The sequence below is a fragment of the Hippocampus zosterae genome, chromosome 8 (assembly GCF_025434085.1).
Source record: "Hippocampus zosterae strain Florida chromosome 8, ASM2543408v3, whole genome shotgun sequence".
NCBI lineage: Eukaryota > Metazoa > Chordata > Actinopteri > Syngnathiformes > Syngnathidae > Hippocampus > Hippocampus zosterae.
In genome coordinates this window covers 2,710,231-2,727,462 of record NC_067458.1, presented here as the reverse complement: position 1 = coordinate 2,727,462, position 17,232 = coordinate 2,710,231, and the positions used below count along the sequence as shown (strand labels likewise).

Genomic DNA, 17,232 nt, shown 5'->3' with positions numbered 1-17,232 from the left:
ACAAACATCGTCTGCCTCATATAACAGCCACAATGCAGCGAAGGTCTCTCTTTTTTTTTTGGGGGGGGGGTAGGCTGCAGGCTGATATTGCAATAGAACACAACAATATGTGGGCCTCGCAAATCAGTCAAAATCCAGTATAACGGGTGGGATTGAAGGGCTTGCTCCAGTGAAATCGGGTGGGATACTATGAGTTAAAACACAAAGTCTGATTGCTGTGGCACGACAGAGCTCACTAGTAAAACAACACTGACTGTACTGGGGATGTGTTGGCACAGTACTCGACTGATTAGCACGTCTGCCTCACGGGGTTCGATTCCGGGCTATAACCTTCCTGTATGGAGTTTACAAGTTCTCCCCATACCTGAGTGGGTTTGCAATGTTGTAGGACAGCCCTAGAACATCCAGGAATTTGAGGAACTCCGGGTGAATCTCATACAACCCTCAGGCTTTTCCACTGAGGAACTTTTTTTTTTTTAACCACCTCAAACCCAGGATTTCAAACCCAGGAAGCGGGATTTGAAACTCTTTCTGACAGGGGATTCTACCAGACGTTCCCACCAAAACCTCACAGTACGTTCGGGTCTGCCAGGTCGGACCGGCATCTTCCTGCACCATCTGAGCAAACTCACCACCGACAGGTGGTAATCAGTTGACTGCTCTTCCCCCCTCTCCACCTGCGAGTCCAAGACATGTGGCCGCAAATCTGATGAAACGACCACAGAGTCAATCATCAAAATGCGGCCAAGCGAATCCTGGTGTTGTTGTTGTTGTTGTTGTTTGCAACGGCCTTCACCCTGGGCGCGTTGAACCAGCTTCTTCCTTGGCGCGCACGACATCCCTGATCACGGCGGCCCAAGCGCGGCGGTCCTGTGCCAGGTCAACCGACAGCTTCAGCCAGTCCTGGTCCCACTGTCTCAGACCCACCACCTGGGGGCCGGAAAGGTATGCGAGGTCTTCTTTCATCGTGGTGGCCCAGGTCTTGACTTGTCCACAACGCCGCTTGCGCCAGGCTGGCAAAGGAGCAGGAAGGAGAACATCCCTGATCAACTTGCGTCCTGGTGGCGTGCCGCATGCCCGAACCAACGGAGTCGGCGTTGCAGGAGAAACGCTGGTAAGGGACGAAGGTGCAGGCAGTGAAGAACGTCAGCAGTGGGGACCCGGTCCGATCGGCGGCAGCGGAGAATACGGCGGAGGCAATTGTTGTCAAATACTTCTAGCTTGTGCTGGTCAGCCACTCTCATAGGCCAGGTCTCACAGCCATAAAGCAGGATGGTCCGCACAATCGCCTGGTAGACCCCTTTGTCACCGCTGAGATCTCGCGCCAACCCCACAGATAGCGTTGTAGTCCTATTGTAGCCTTCGATCCCTACACAAGTGACTCATTAAAGTCGGTCGTCGTCTCAAGCATGCTTCATTAAATATAGCATACAAGAATCCAATTGTTATTCCAAATAAGCATCAGGTGACGAACACGCTGCGACCTGCAACGATCTTGGCCCAAAAGCAACATGTTCCTCTTCCACCAGGAGACTTCTGTGGAAAAGACTTGCTCAAAAGGCAGTGGAGACAAGTGCAGGCACTTGCAAACGAACTTTGGAGTCTAAACACCCTCTAATCAAGGCGCAAGTGGCAAACAGCACGTCGGAACTTCCAGCCAGGTGACATTGTGCTGTTGAAACAAAACCAAGCACCGAGAAATGAATGGACAATGGCCTTCTTGCTTGGCTCTCGACGAAGGCGGACGCTTTTGCTTTTTGCTCCTGTCCCTCCACCCCCACCCCCACCCTTCCAAGCTCCACACTCAGTCCATGTGCTGTCTTTGTCTGACTTTTCCGAGCCTCCTGTCGTATTTTCATCCTAAAAACAAACATGGAATTGGTTGGCTGGTCTCTCGATGCCATTGACAAAATTTTCTCAATGAGAAGAGCAGGCAGTGGGGAGCCTACTTGCCCCTCGGGGACTTTTGCTGCTGGGTACACCCTACATCCTTAGAGGAAGCGGAGAATGGTGTGCCTGTCAACACTCTCCGTTGAGGATGTGGATGACATCTACATTATCGGCCTTCCGATAATAGGTATGCTGCTGTTTGGTGTTAGCTGTTTCCTGATCTATCGCAAAATTCAACCGACGGGAGCGGCTCTATTGGAAGTGAAGAGGCTGCCGGTCTAAGGATGGCATAGTGCGGATGTCCAACACTCAGACTCAGACTGTGCTCAACCACAAACTGTTGCGATTTTGGAGCATCTCTGCAAGATGGTCAAGAACTTGGAGAAACTGGAATCAATGCTCAAATATTGACTGAAATCACGGATTTGGCTGATCGACACCACTCAAGAGACATAAGCCACGGACTCAAGGCTGTCTTAAATTCTTGGGCAGCCTGCTACCAAAAGAACATCTGCTATCTCGACCTTCCCCTGATGAAAGTATGCACGGAAGCTAGTCCCCCACCATGACCCCCTCCTTCATACATTCCTTTGTTTCACTGTCTTCATTGTTTATATCTTGTGACCTGTTGTAACTGTCATATGCTTGTGCAGGAGTTTTTTGCCTAACTCAAATTATCCTCAAAATGAGGGTAGTTCGAGCGTGTTTTTTTTCTCCCCCTCTCCATCCCTTGTGGTTTCTTTCTGACTTCCGGGTTGAGTGAACGCTGGTGCGTTTTGGCTGCCGCTGCTCAACAAGTATTGTTTTGTGTTTTTTGTTATTGTAAAGTGTCCTTGGGTGTCTTGAAATGCGCTTATAAATAAAATGTATTATCATCAAAGCCACATTCCCAAGCGACGACGGAAAGGTCAGAAAGGTCGAAGTGTGGTGAGGTAAAAGTAAGGACATAATCCCAGGGCGTCTCAAAGACATTCTTACGTCCCGTCTCGGATGTTGTCATGCTTCTAGAAATTGAAGAAACTGTAAAATAGTTGTCGTGGCATTAGTAATGCCAGACGGGCAATGTTCTGCCCACAGTAAAAGTTTCGGGCCATTTCATTACTAGTAATTCTGTTTAGACTATTCATTTAGTTATTTCGGTGCATTGTGGGTAGCAGACACCGCGTTTCATCAGACGAGTCATTACAGAAAGCCTGACCGTGGTCTTTGCAACTGGTCCACCAGAGTCATATTCCTTTCGTTTCACCTTCGAAAGCAATGGCTGTAAGTCTGCTCGTGTTTAGCATTATTTAGAAATGTGTTTCGGAGATCGCTTTCCCTCAATTGTTGTCATTGGAAACTCGGTAGCTCAGAGTACTGCTAAAGACGTAGCGACGATGCTAAATCAGTGCTAACAAGCCAATTAGCATGCGAAGGTACTGCGAAAACGCATTGTTTGTCGTTGTTTGTCACACATGGAGCTGCATTTATGTCCTTTGTTAAACGATTTGTGTTGTATTTATGTACACAATATTAATGCATGTTCTAAATGTGTTCATTCCAGTTTCACACTACATTTCATTGAGCTGATGTCACAGTTGTTCACTGTACGCCGTCAAGAAGACCGCAATAAAGGAGCAAGACGCTCAGTTTCCGGGCTCATGAATAAATTAGTTTAGCTTGCTGTTGACCTACGTTAACATACCCGGAGTATTTAACACGTAGCGATAACAGTGCATCCCGGTGCCAAGTGCACATATGGACACTCTTATGTCTGAACATGGTGTTCATCTTGGACAATCCATGACGAGCACACAAGTCCAAGATCTAAGGTTCTGATCGAGGGAGGCCATTCCTCCCAATCACACCCTTCCAGGTCTCACTGCCATATTGCCCAAAAGCTGAAATAATAACGAACCAATATTTTGGTATTATTTGGCAATACTCAGCTAATATTTCATTGCTTTTTACTAATGCTCTAAGTTTTTGCCATGGTAGTTCCCTTTTTTTCTTCTTTTAAAGTTCTGTATAAAATAACTGACCTGTTTTGTCAACCATTGGTTGTGACACACAAAATTACAGTAAAATATTTCACAAATATACATTCAGTCACTGTCAAGCCTTACATCATACAAAACAAAGGAATGACAAGTACACATCAGCAACTATGGTCATGCTGTAAAGCCCCACAAAAGGGTTCGATCAAATCTGCGCTGGTTCGACCAATGAAAAAGTGACTCTCGGTCCCAGCTACTGCAAACAAGGAATGGTGAACCAATGGTCAATTTTGCATGAAAATCGCGAAGAAAAAAAAATCTGTTTATGTAAACCTTGGATCGGAATGATCACATTGTCTCCATTTCATGCATTTTTCATTGTTGTACCTCCTTTCTTCACCACAAGAGTCCACATGTCTCTCCAGCTCAGAATGAGAGATACCTGGCTACCCAGACTTTTGAGCAGGTTTTTGGCAGCATCTTTGAGATGGAACGATCCCTCGTCCTGCACACAAATAATACATATAAAACAGTGGGTAATTAAGGAAGATCAAGGTTGGTTGGTTCTTTCATCAAGCTCGGTGAGGGTTAAAATATGAGAAGTATCTCTCAATCTCTCGAGAATAAAACACACCTGAAAATAAAAATACACACATACATACATGCACATCTATACACACACACACACACGTCCATCCATCCATTCATTTAACACCGCTTATCCGGGGTCGGGTCGCGGGGCAGCAGCTTTAGGAGGGAAGCCCAGACTTCCCTCTCCCCAGCCACTTCTTCAAGCTCTTCCTGGCGGATCCCGAGGTGTTCCCAGGCCAGCTGGGTGACATAGTCTCTCCAGCGTGGCCTGGGTCGTCCTCGGGGTCTCCTGCCAGTGGGACATGCACGGAACACCTCTCCAGGGAGGCGTTCAGGAGGCATCCTAATTCGATGCCCGAGCCACCTTATTCTGCCCCCAGTAATTGTATTACAGTGCAGTGCAGTGTCCCCAGTGATGGAAGTATTGTATTACAGTTCAGTACAGTGCCTCTAGTGGTGGAAGTAGTTAGAACCGCCCATAAAGTCAGTGGGTTAGCCATTTTAACTCATAAGAGTGAAACAGTGGAGAGGTGTGAACATCCACTTCCATCCTCCTCCTTTTGACACATTCAGGCCAAATCCGTAAGTACATTTACACAGTTGTATATACCACTCTTTGCTGTACAAGTTATTTATTGTCCTATATAAGTATTTCATCAATTAATTTTTGGAGATATTTACCATAGATTTGTTGAATAAATTAGAGAATAGGGCTGCTACAAGAGTGTCGAATATCATTTAATATGTATCATTAGATGCTATACAAACATTTGTATTGTTTCCATTTGTGTATAGTTTTACAAGAAAGTCTCCCAAAAAAATACCAAACGGTGGATTCTCATCTTCGTGTTTTTATTGGAGGATTGTTTTGCTTGCTGTTTACGCCGTGCTCTCATCTCAAACGCATGGTTAGGGCAGAAGACACCTCATCTGGCTCCTCTCGATGTGGAGGAGAAGCCTCTACTCTGAGCCCCCCCGGATGACCGAGTTTCTCACCCTATCTCTAAGGGAGAGCCTGGACACCCTACGGAGAAAACTCATTTCGGCCGCTTGTATCCGGGATCTCGTTCTTTCGGTCACGACCCATAGCTCGTGACCATAGATGAGGGTTGGAACGTAGATCGACTGGTAAATTGAGAGCTTCGCCCTTTGGCTCAGCTCCTTCATTATCACGACAGACCAATACAACGTCCGCATCACAGCAGATGCTGCACCGATCCGCCTGTCGATCTTCTGCCCTCATTCGTGAAGAAGACCCCAAGATACTTAAACTTCTCCACTTGGGGTAAGATCTCCTCCCCGACCCGGAGGGGACACTCCACCCTTTTCCGACTGAGGACCATTGTTTCAGATTTGGAGGTGCTGATTTTCATTCCAGCCGCTTCACACTCGCCTGCGAAACGCTCCAGTGAGAGTTGGAGAGCTCTGCTTGAAGGAGCAAACATTACCACATCATCTGCATAAAGCAGAAATGTAATACTGAGGCCACCAAAACGGACCCCCTAAACGCTTCGGCTGCGCCTAGAAATTCTGTCCATAAAGGTTATGAACAGAATCGGCGACAAAGGGCAGCCGTGGAGGAGTCCTACCCTCACTGGAAACGATTCCGACTTACTGCCGGTAATGCGAACCAAACTCTGACATCGGTGGTATCGTGACTGAACAGCCCATATCAGGGTGTTCGGTACCCCATACCTATGAAGCACCCTCCACAGAACTCCCCGAGGGACACGGTCAAACGCCTTCTCCAAGTCCACAAAACACATGTAGACTGGTTGGGCGAATTGCCACATACGCTCGAGGACCCTGCTAAGGGTGTGGAGCTGGTCCACTGGTTCCACGGCCAGGACGAAAACCACACTGCTCCTCCTCAATCTGAGGCTCAACTTTCTGACGGACCCTCCTCTCCAGCACCCCTGAATAGACCTTACCAGGGAGGCTGAGGAGTGTGATCCGTCTGTAGTTGGAACACACCCTCCGGTCCCCCTTTTTAAAAAGAGGGACCACCACCCCGGTCTACCAATTCAGAGGTACTCTCTCCGATGACCACGCGATGCTGCAGAGGCGTGTCAACCAGGACAGCCCCACAGTATCCAGATCCTTGAGGAACTCTGGGCGGATCTCATCCACCCCTGGGGCCTTGCCACCGAAGAGCTTTTTAACCACATCGGTGACTTCAACCTGTCAACCTTCATACCTGTCGTCATCAGGCGCCGACAGGTATGGCAGCCTCGGTCACAAGCTCCCTAGTATTATCCCTGTTTTTGTCATTTTCGTTTGTTTTTGGCGACCCTGAGCGGCTTACTTACACGAGGGAAAAGTTGCTGCGCATTGGGGAGTCTACGCTCGGTCTTTTTTCACCAGCACACGAAAATCCACAAGGTTTTTCGGAGCTAATCGCGAGCGGAGCGGCTGCGCTGTGCGGAGCATGGAAACGCCGCCGGAGGAGGGGGAAGCGAGCCGGCGTGCTCGTCAAGCTCCGGCAGCGCGGATTTCGAACCCCGCTCCCATCGATCCATCTTGCTAATCTACGATCTCTGCCAAACAAGATGGATGAACATCTTCTCCTCACAAAGACCAACAAAACATTTGCACGTTCTGCTGCGCTCTGCTTCACTGAAACCTGGCTCAGTGACCGCCATCCAGATCCCGCGCTACATCTACCCGGCTTCCGCCTTCTCCGAGCCGACCGCGACACGGAGCTATCGGGGAAATCGAAAGGTGGTGGGATTTGCTTCTATATCAACGAAGAATGGTGCACTGATGTCACGAAGCTCGACGCACACTGCAGCCTGGACCTGGAGTCGCTGTCTTTAAACTGCAAGCCATTCTACTCGCCACGGGAGTTCACCTCCTTTTTAATAGTCGGTGTTTACATTGCGCCACAAGCTAACGCTAACACGGCGATACAAACGCTAGCCGAACAAGTAAACAAACTGGAACTAAAATACCCAGAGTCACCCCTGATCATTTTCGGCGATTTTAATAGAGCACATCTTAACCGTGAACTTCCCAGATATAAGCAGCACATCGACTGTTTCACCAGAGAAGGCAACATTCTAGACCACTGCTATACAACAATCAAAAATGCATACCGATCGGTCGCCCGTGCAGCATTGGGTCTTTCTGACCACAATTTAATCCACTTAATACCTACATACAGACAGAAACTCAAATGTGTTAAACCGGTTGTTAAGACTGTGAAAAAATGGACAGATGAAGCAAAGCTAGCTCTACAAGAATGCTTAGACTGCACTGATTGGGGCGTCTTTGAAACTTCAACGGGCACACTGGATGAATACACAGACACTGTAACATCATACATCAGTTTCTGTGAGGACATGTGTGTACCAACGAAGTCGTTCCGCTCCTTCAACAATAACAAGCCATGGTTTACTCCCAAACTCAGGCAACTCAGGAAAGAGAAAGAGGCCGCATTTAGAAGTGGAGATCGGGCACTGTACAAACATGCCCGAAACCAATTGACAAAGGAAATTAACATCGCAAAGAGAAGCTATGCAGAGAGGCTGAAAAACCAGTTCTCTGCTAACGACTCTGCATCTGTATGGAATGGCCTGAAAGCAATCACTAACTATAGAATGCCATCCCCCCAAACAGTGAACAATAAAGGTCTTGCTAATGAACTAAACATGTTTTTCTGCTGATTTGAAAAGGACACCCCCATTTCCCACACACACCCACCTCTACCAGAAACCACTCTACCTACCCCCCCACTCTCTTTTTCTCCACTACAGATCCACGAACAGGACGTGAGACGGCTCTTCAAGCAGCAAAAGATCAAGAAAGCTCCGGGGCCCGACAAAGTGTCCCCCTCCTGCCTGAAAGTCTGCGCTGACCAACTAGCTCCGGTCTTCACACAAATCTTCAACAGATCCTTGGAGCTGTGTGAGGTCCCATCCTGCTTCAAACAGTCTACCATCATCCCAGTTCCCAAGAAATCGGCAACATCGGAACTGAACGACTATAGGCCTGTCGCCCTGACGTCTGTGGTCATGAAGTCCTTTGAACGCCTTGTGCTGAACCACCTAAAGAACGTCACTGGACCCCTGCTGGACCCTCTCCAGTTTGCCTACCGGGCAAACAGGTCTGTGGAAGACGCAGTCAACATAGGTCTGCACTACATCCTCAAGCACCTCGACAGCACAGGGACCTACGCAAGGATTCTGTTTGTGGATTTCAGCTCTGCGTTCAACACCATCATCCCGGAACTCCTCACCCCCAAACTACTCCACCTCGGTGTGTCCCCTACGATCTACCAGTGGATCCTCAGCTTCCTGACGGGACGGACACAACAGGTGAGACTGGGAGCAACAACATCATCAATACGCACCACCAGCACTGGAGCCCCACAGGGATGTGTCCTCTCGCCACTGCTCTTCTCTCTCTACAAAAACGATTGCACCTCAACAGATCCAGCTGTCAAACTCATAAAGTTCGCAGACGACACCACGGTCATCAGTCTCATCAAAGACGGCGACGAGTCTGCGTACCGCCAACAAGTGGAGCAGCTGGAGCTGTGGTGCGGCCGACACAACCTCGGGCTGAACACGCTCAAGACTGTAGAGATGATCGTGGACTTCAGGAAACATTCTTCTCCTCAGTTGCCCCTCACACTATCCAACTGCCCTGTGTCAACCGTCGAGACCTTCAAATTCCTGGGAATCACAGTCTCCCAGGACATGAAGTGGGAAGTCAACACCATCTCCATCCTGAAAAGGGCCCGGCAGCGGATGTACTTCCTGAGGCTGCTGAGGAAGCATGGCCTGCCACAGGAGGTGCTACGACAGTTCTACACGGCAGTCATCGAATCAATCCTGTGTTCTTCCATCACGGTTTGGTTTGGGGCCGCCACAAAAAAGGACAAAATCCGACTTCAACGGACAGTTAGGACGGCAGAAAAAATCGTTGGCACCGCCCTACCCACTCTTGAGGACTTGCACACTGCAAGAATCAAGACAAGGGCACGATAAATCCTCCTGGATCCCCCGCACCCTGCCCACCACCTTTTTCAGCCACTCCCCTCAGGCAGACGCTACAGATCCATGCGCACCAAATCCAGTAGACACTTAAACAGCTTCTTCCCTCTAGCCATTAACTCCTTAAACAGTCACTGACATAGTCACTCTTCTTGCACCACAAAATGGTACTACAAAACTACTGGTTACTCTAAAATGGTTCAATGATTTTGTTGTTTACGATGATACTAGTGCAGCGTGTTATACCGGAGACAAATTCCTTGCGTGTTCTACATACTTGGCCAATAAAGATGATTCTGATTCTGATTCAACCACAGAGATTGGAGAGCCCACCTCAGGGTCTTCAGACCCTGCTTCCTCCAAGGAAGGCATGTTGGTGGAGTTGAGGAGGTCTTAGAAGTACTCTGCCCACCGGTTCACAACGTCCCGAGTCGAAGTCAGCAGCGTCCCATCCCCACTGTACACAGTGTTAGTGGTGCACTGCATATGGACACCCTTATGTTTGAACCTAGGTGTTCGTTATGGACAATCCGTGACAAGCGCAGAAGTCCAATAACAAAACACCACTCGAGTTCTGATCAGCTCAGTTTGTAAGGCATCGGTTTGGCATACAGAAGACGGTGGTTCGAATCCCGCTTGGGGCAAAAAGAAAATGAGCACATAAGACCATCCAGTGTGGGTGCTTGGGCAAGATCCTTCACGCTACTGCCTACCTCATACAATGATGAGAGACAATAAAATGAATGACATGCCGGCTCAGACGTCGCCCGGCCAAACAAGGTCTGCGTCAGGTGCTGGCGAACCAGAGCACCTTGATGAAAAATGGGCTACTGGAACAAAGCGAAGATGGGCGAGATGCGATAACGTGGCTCTGTTGGAATGCTACTACTCAAGCAACCCTAGTCAGAGGGGTTACATGCAGAGAATGTGGGCTAAATAGTTACTTCGAAACCCACAGTCACGGTTGACCACGAAACAACTAGTAGCTCAGTGTTCCAACATCCACAAATGGCAACTGCTGTCACAACTTGAGATTGATGAGGTACAACGCAGGCTCCATGTGTGTGTGTGCGTGTGTGCATATATATATATATATATATATATATATATATATATATATATATATACAGGTATATATATATATATATATATATATATAGCGGTACACGAAAGGAAATGAGGCCAGACGAATAGACAGGCTGTTCGCAACACAACCTGCGAAAGTGTACGCTCAGTGGCAGGGTCCTAACAACAGAGCTGACCCACCAAGACTGGAAACTGAAAGGTACTGTAAAGGCATATGGGAGAAGGAGGTTGCACATAACAGGAGTGCACAATGGCTGGTGACCCTGAGAGAGGAGCACAGCAACCTCCCTGAACAGAACCCAGTTACCATAAGATTTGCAGACATGCAGTCTCAGATATGAAGAACTGGACAGCCTTCGTTGCGAACTCGATGAGGATGTGGAAAACCACACTTGAAGCCAATGGCAAGCCACTTACCCAATAGGGATGTGAATCTCAGCACTGAGGACGATTCGATACACATCTCGATGCACTACCAGTGATGCGATACATAAACGATACATGGAATTTTCTGGCGACACGATGCGATACGTTTCACCGTCTTCACGATGTGATGCAACGCGATACACATTTACCGTATTTTCACGACTATAAGGCGCCATTAAAAGTCTTAAATTTTCTCCAAAATGGACAGGACGCCTTATGGTGCGGAGCGGCCTTTATACGCGCTGAGTTCCAAAATCTGACTGACAGCCGACACGCCGTTTATATAGAGAAAGGCGGAAGTGACTGTGGCCAGGCATGCGGGAAAGAAGTCGGCCAATCAGGGAAGGGTGGGCGTGTATATATACATATATGGAGAGGGAGAGAGAGAGAGAGAGAGGACAGGCAAGCTGGGGAGCTGTCCACGGTGAAGGGTGGGCGTGTAAGTGGACGCTAAAGGGACGCCGCAAGCTAGTACCAACACTTGTATAGAGTGTGGCAATGTGCATTGTTGCAAAACAACTCCGGTTTTGGTTTCTAAGAACCCCTGAAAATAAATTCGACAAAGAGACACGCCTACGAAGCTCAGTTCAAACTTAAAGCCACCGGTTTTGCTTTTGGCATGCGTGCCCATCTCACAGCAGCGGTGAAAAACCAAGTCAAGCAAATGAACTCTGAGCTTGCCGTTATTCCCGGAGGCTTGACTCAAGAACTCCAACCGCTGAACATTGGCATCAACCGGGCGTTCAAAGTAAAGTTGCAAACGGCATGGGAACAATGGATGATCGGTGTCAAACACAACTTTACAAAGAGTGAGAGGCAGCGCTTGGCGAGTTACGCCACAATACGCAACAACGAGAGGGAACGCGGCGTTTTTGATGGATTACGGTACTTGCACAATTGTTCAATTCTTTCTACACACACACACACTGCCACCATGTTTCGCTCTGTTCTTTACTTTCAAATGTTGGAAAGCTTCACATGAGAGAAATGTTGACTTTGCTGTTGCTGCTCCTTTCCGCTCGCCAATGCGTAGCAACTCACACTTTAGCATGTGATGCGTTCAATGACAACTGGGATGTGCAGTCCTCTGCTTCTGATACAGAGGATGAGGACTTTGATGGATTTCTGGGTGATGACTGATCGAAAAACGTGAGAACATTGTACGATGGCTAAAGAAAATACACCCGAACTCAGTTCTGCTTTCGTTGCCTTTTTAAAAACGTGTTTTTAGCTTGTATCTGTATGTCTTGGCATGCTACCGTATACTTCAAGCTAACGTGTTAGCGTGGGTGCATGCATGCCGTATGTTTAAGCTGGCGTATGTTTTACCACTGTAAAACTGCGCCCATTGGTACAGTGCGGTCTGTATATGTGTAAAATACAGAAATGTCACCCATTAATGAGACTGCGCCCAACCGTATGGTGCGTCGAATAGTCGTGAAAATACGGTAGTTCAAATCAATGCGATCCGATACGATACAGTGCAATTTGTTGTGATATTGTGCAATTAAACATGATGCAAATATGCAAAGAAAAAAAGTTAAAAAAAGATGGAATTCAGTATGGCATTGCAAAAAGTAGACCGCTTTATTCCTTATAAACAGAACGTGTAAAACAACTTATTTAAGCCCTTTCACAATTGGGTTTTGTGCAAAGAAAATGTAAACAACTTGGCACCTGAGACTCCCAGCTGTTGCTGTAGTGTAAACACAAACGGACTACTCACTGAGTGTCTTATATGAAATATCCATCTCCATAGGACAGAAAAAAATAAAATTGAAACAATGTGGCAGTCACAGCCTCAAAGCTGCTGTGTGTATTGTAGCGTACACAGACCACTCTCACTGAGTGTCAAAATGAAATGTCCAAAAGAGTCATCCATATATAGTTTTTCTTTGCGCAGTCACAGTGAGCTGCAAGGGGACCCCCAAAATAAGAGGCGATTTTTTTTTATCCTGACCTGGTTTGCCAAGAGTTTCTCCGGTGTCCAACGAGGAACTGGACGGGGAGGCGCGGGAGGGGTCGGGAAACTTGTCGGTGATGTGGTGCCATCGTTTTAAGTTGGCCGGAATATTTGTTGTGCTGGCGTTGTATGGCTTCGTAGTGCGACATTCTTTGCAAATTATGGAGCTTTTATCAATCTTTCCGTCTTTCTTTTCAAAGCCGTAGAATTTCCAAACATAAGATCTGAATGTTGCGAAAGCATTAAATACAGTAGTTTCCTCGCTGCTGCTTGCGCGAACTTCCATAGTGTTTCGCTAATTGTGTACTGGACTGTATGGGACGCAAGTATTCAACACAAAACAATGATGGTGCATTCATTGCGCCTAGGAAAGGGCAGATAGGTGACGTTTAACATGAATAAAACGGCGCATGAATCGGATTTTACCGATACCCACCAATGCATCGTGATGAATCTCGATTTCACCCGTCAATCGCGTCGTGCCCAGTGAATGAGCCGATGCACTCACATCGCGCACGTGTGCATCGATGTATCGATGTGCATCGATGTGTATTAATATCGATTATTTTCCACACCCTTATTACCCAAGTGTCCATTAAATGCGGCATATACCAAGGTGATGCACTCTCCCCACTGCTGTTCTGCATCGGACTGAACCCCCTAAGCCAAGTAATCACCAAGACAGGCTATGGATACCGTCTCAGAAATGGAGCTATGATCAGTCACCTCCTCTACATGGATGACATAAAGCTGTATGCTCAGAGCGAAAGGGACATAGACTCCCTGATCCACACAACCAGGATCTACAGCAGCGACATCGAGATGTCATTTGGGCTTGAGAAATGTAGTCGGATGGTGACTAAAAGAGGAAAGGTAGTCTGCACTGAAGGGGTCTCCCTCCCTGAAGGAACAATAGCAGACATTGAGGACAGCTACAAGTACCTCGGTATACCACAAGCCAATGGCAACCTCGAACTGGCAACAAGGAAAGCGGCTACGGCCAAATACTTCCAGCGAGTGAGGCAAGTCCTAAGAAGCCAGCTCAAAGGCAAGAATAAAACCCGGGCAATAAACAGCTATGCCCTGCCAGTGATCAGATACCCTGCAGGAATAATAAGGTGGCCAAAGGAAGAGATTCAGACTACGGACGTTAAGACCCGAAACCTCCTAACCATGCATGGAGGGTCCATCCCAAATCCATCACCCTGAGACTGTACGCAAGCCGAAAGGAAGGAGGCCGGGGACTAGTGAGTGTGAGAGCCACTGTCCAGGATGAAACATCCAAGCTCCATGAATACATCAAGAAGGCTCCAACGGATGACGTACTCAGAGAATGTCTCAGAGAATGGGGAACAGAAGATGAGGCGCTGGAAGAGGGACCATCATGGCAGGACAAGCCCCTACACGGGATGTACCACCGGTCCATAACTGAAGTGGCCGATCTCAAGAAGTCCTGTCAGTGGCTTGAGAGGGCTGGCCTGAAGGACAGCACAGAGGCACTCATCCTGACTGCTCAGGAGAAGGCCCTGAGCACCAGAGCCATTGAGGCCCAGATATACCACACCAGACAAGACCCAAGGTGTAGGTCGTGCAAGGAAGCACCTGAGACGATCCAACACATAACTGCAGGGTGTAAGACGCTGGCAGGGAAAGCCTACATGGAACGCCATAACCAGGTGGCTGGCATAGTCTACCGAAACATCTGTGCGGAGTATGGACTGGAAACCCCAAGGTCAAAATAGGAAATACCTCCGAAGGTGGTGGACAGTGACAGAGCGAAGATTCTGTGGGACTTCCAGATCCAGACTGACAAGATGGTAATGGCGAACCAACCAGATATCGTGATCATAGATAAAGGGCAGAGGAAAGCCGTCTTGGTGGATGTAGCGGTCCCAAGTGATGGAAACATCAGAAAGAAGGAACACGAGAAATATCAAGGGCTCAGAGAGGAGCTGGAGAGAGCCTGGAAGGTAAAGGTGACAGTCGTGCCTGTGGTGGTCGGAGCACTCGGGCAGTGACCCCCAAACTAGATGAGTGGTTGCAACAGATCCCGGGAACAACATTGGACATCTCAGTCCAGAAATGTGCAGTGCTGGGAACAGCAAGGATACTGCGCAGAACCCTCGAGCTGAATGAGAAACGGACACCACCCTTGGGGTGAGACGATTTTTTAAAAAATATATATATGAATGAGGACAAAAGGTTGTTCGTCTATGTGCGAAGACAGCTGCAAGGTACAGTGGGAGGGAGGGAGGCAGAGAAGAGGGAGAGGGAGTGAGGGGGGTAGAGATCAAGTGAGCCCGAGAGAGAGAGAGAGAGAGAGAATGACTCTAATAACAACCAGTAAATTACCTTTATGGTAAAGATAAGAACTCGACCTCGGGTCACCATGTTGAGGAAGAGGATCATGGCTTCATCCTCATGGGGTGAGTAGGTGTCAAAAATTCTTTTGGCCATCACATGACCCTGGGAAGAAAAATAGATGTAGGTCATGCACCACAGTCGATGAAAAGTGACCTTCTTTTATATGTTATTTTATTTTTCAATACTTTTTGTGATTGTGAGACTGATCGGATGCTCAGGGTGCAGTGTGCACTCACACAAAAATATATCATATTAAGATATCCTTTATTTGTCCCACACTGGGGAAATGTCCAATTATTACAATTGTAAAAATTATAAAAATTACAATTAATAACATGCACACAGACACAAATGTTTTGACTTGTTTTTAGTTGTGTGTGTTGTGCTTTTTTTTTCCTTCTACACCCCTCACGATCAACTTGGGACCATTCCGCGAGATGCCGGTCCATCCGATCGACGTATTGGGCCTCCCTACCACTGCCTTAGTCCCTCAACAGAATTACATAAAAAAGTACTTCAACTTAATATATCACACTATTCACAGTATGTCGAGCATCTTGAACAAAGAAGCTGCTTGTTGCAGGGAAACTGATGAAGTTTGGCGATAAAAGCAAATTCGATAGCCTGCACCTCCACGTCTAAAGTCTGTACGTTAAAATCTGTTGATTCCGTGGCCATGTAGGTTCCAAGCACCACATCGCATCTTCAACCGAGTCCCAACGATACCCATAACAAGATTTTTATTTTGGGGGGCGCGGAAAATAATTCCTGTAATCCCTATTCATGACGTAACTACGAAAAGCACTGGATCCGCCTCCATTTAATTTTGCTGGTTAGCTCAGAAAAACACAATCCTATTTAGCCGAAACTGAGCAAGAATCAGTCGGATGCTTAGAGGAAGTGTTACTTTATGTATTGAGGTACCTGAATGGTTAGAGGAAGTATTAGTTTATGTATTGAGGTACCTGAATTAAAAAAAAGACGCAATTTGGTGTAAATTCAAATATATTACATCTGTCAAAATTGGTTGTCGACTCGTAAATGGTGAATCTTACAGTTGCCTGGTTGAGAACAATCACATGGATGCCTCTTCCTTGATCCCGCATATCATCCTCCAATACCTGCAAGAAAGTAGCAAAACACTTGTAAATGTAATAGAAAAAATACTTACTACAATTAATAATTAAGAGAAAAGCACGTCCGCGACCCTCGATAGAATAAGCGGAATAGAACATGGATGGATGGATGTTTGTTTATCCCTTAGTCGATTTGTCACGCTGCATCACTCACAGTCGTGCCATCCACTGCAACATAGACTTTGGACCGGCTAGAGTAGACCTCAATGTCAAGAACCTTGCGCCCATTTGGCGGTCTGCGAGGTGTCTCCATGTTGGGCATCACATCCTCTAAAAGAAAAATATTCACAAGTTACACCGTAACAATAGTATATAATTGTACAAATGACCAATACCATATTCTTGGGCTGCTGCTTCTTCATTAGCAACTCTTCTCGTGTCCAAGATGAGTTTGATATTGACTATGACAGTTATCACTAGAAACAGTACAGCACCAGCCTGTGAAAGAAAAATTAAACAAGCTGAATAATCCTAAATATAAGTTTTGCAAGTTTCTAGTTAGGACTTTAATTACAATTATCTCATGATGAAATTAGGTTATGCTTTGACATCAAACTAAAAATCACAAAATCAACACTAGTTTAACTTTGAGGGAAAAAAAACTATCAACTTACTCTTACACTAAGAACCCGTGGGGCAACAAATTGTCTGATTTATCATTTGCAGTCAAATACGTTGCTGATGGCATAGTGTTACATGGATGTACTTGCTTAACTGATGGCCATTGCACATTATTTTGAACAGCATAGGGGAAAATACTTGGAAAAACTGATAACCAGAAAGAAGAGTGGCAAAAAAAGTGA

The 17,232-nt window shown here is 47.0% G+C and overlaps 2 protein-coding genes across 4 annotated transcripts in view; one reads left to right on the top strand and one right to left on the bottom strand.

The window, feature by feature from the left end:
• LOC127605701 (uncharacterized) overlaps positions 1–17,232 on the top strand; it is a 368,389-nt gene that overhangs the window by 15,751 nt on the left and 335,406 nt on the right. The window lies entirely within an intron of this gene.
• pomgnt1 (protein O-linked mannose N-acetylglucosaminyltransferase 1 (beta 1,2-)) overlaps positions 1–17,232 on the bottom strand; it is a 51,958-nt gene that overhangs the window by 33,621 nt on the left and 1,105 nt on the right. For all 3 annotated transcript variants that reach the window (XM_052073404.1, XM_052073407.1, XM_052073408.1), the window contains exons 3-7: positions 16,765–16,867; positions 16,584–16,699; positions 16,349–16,414; positions 15,282–15,395; positions 4,254–4,371 (exon numbers count right to left, since the gene is read on the bottom strand). In XM_052073404.1, the coding sequence (XP_051929364.1) occupies positions 4,254–4,371; positions 15,282–15,395; positions 16,349–16,414; positions 16,584–16,699; positions 16,765–16,867 (517 nt within the window). The remainder of the gene's footprint in view (positions 1–4,253; positions 4,372–15,281; positions 15,396–16,348; positions 16,415–16,583; positions 16,700–16,764; positions 16,868–17,232) is intronic.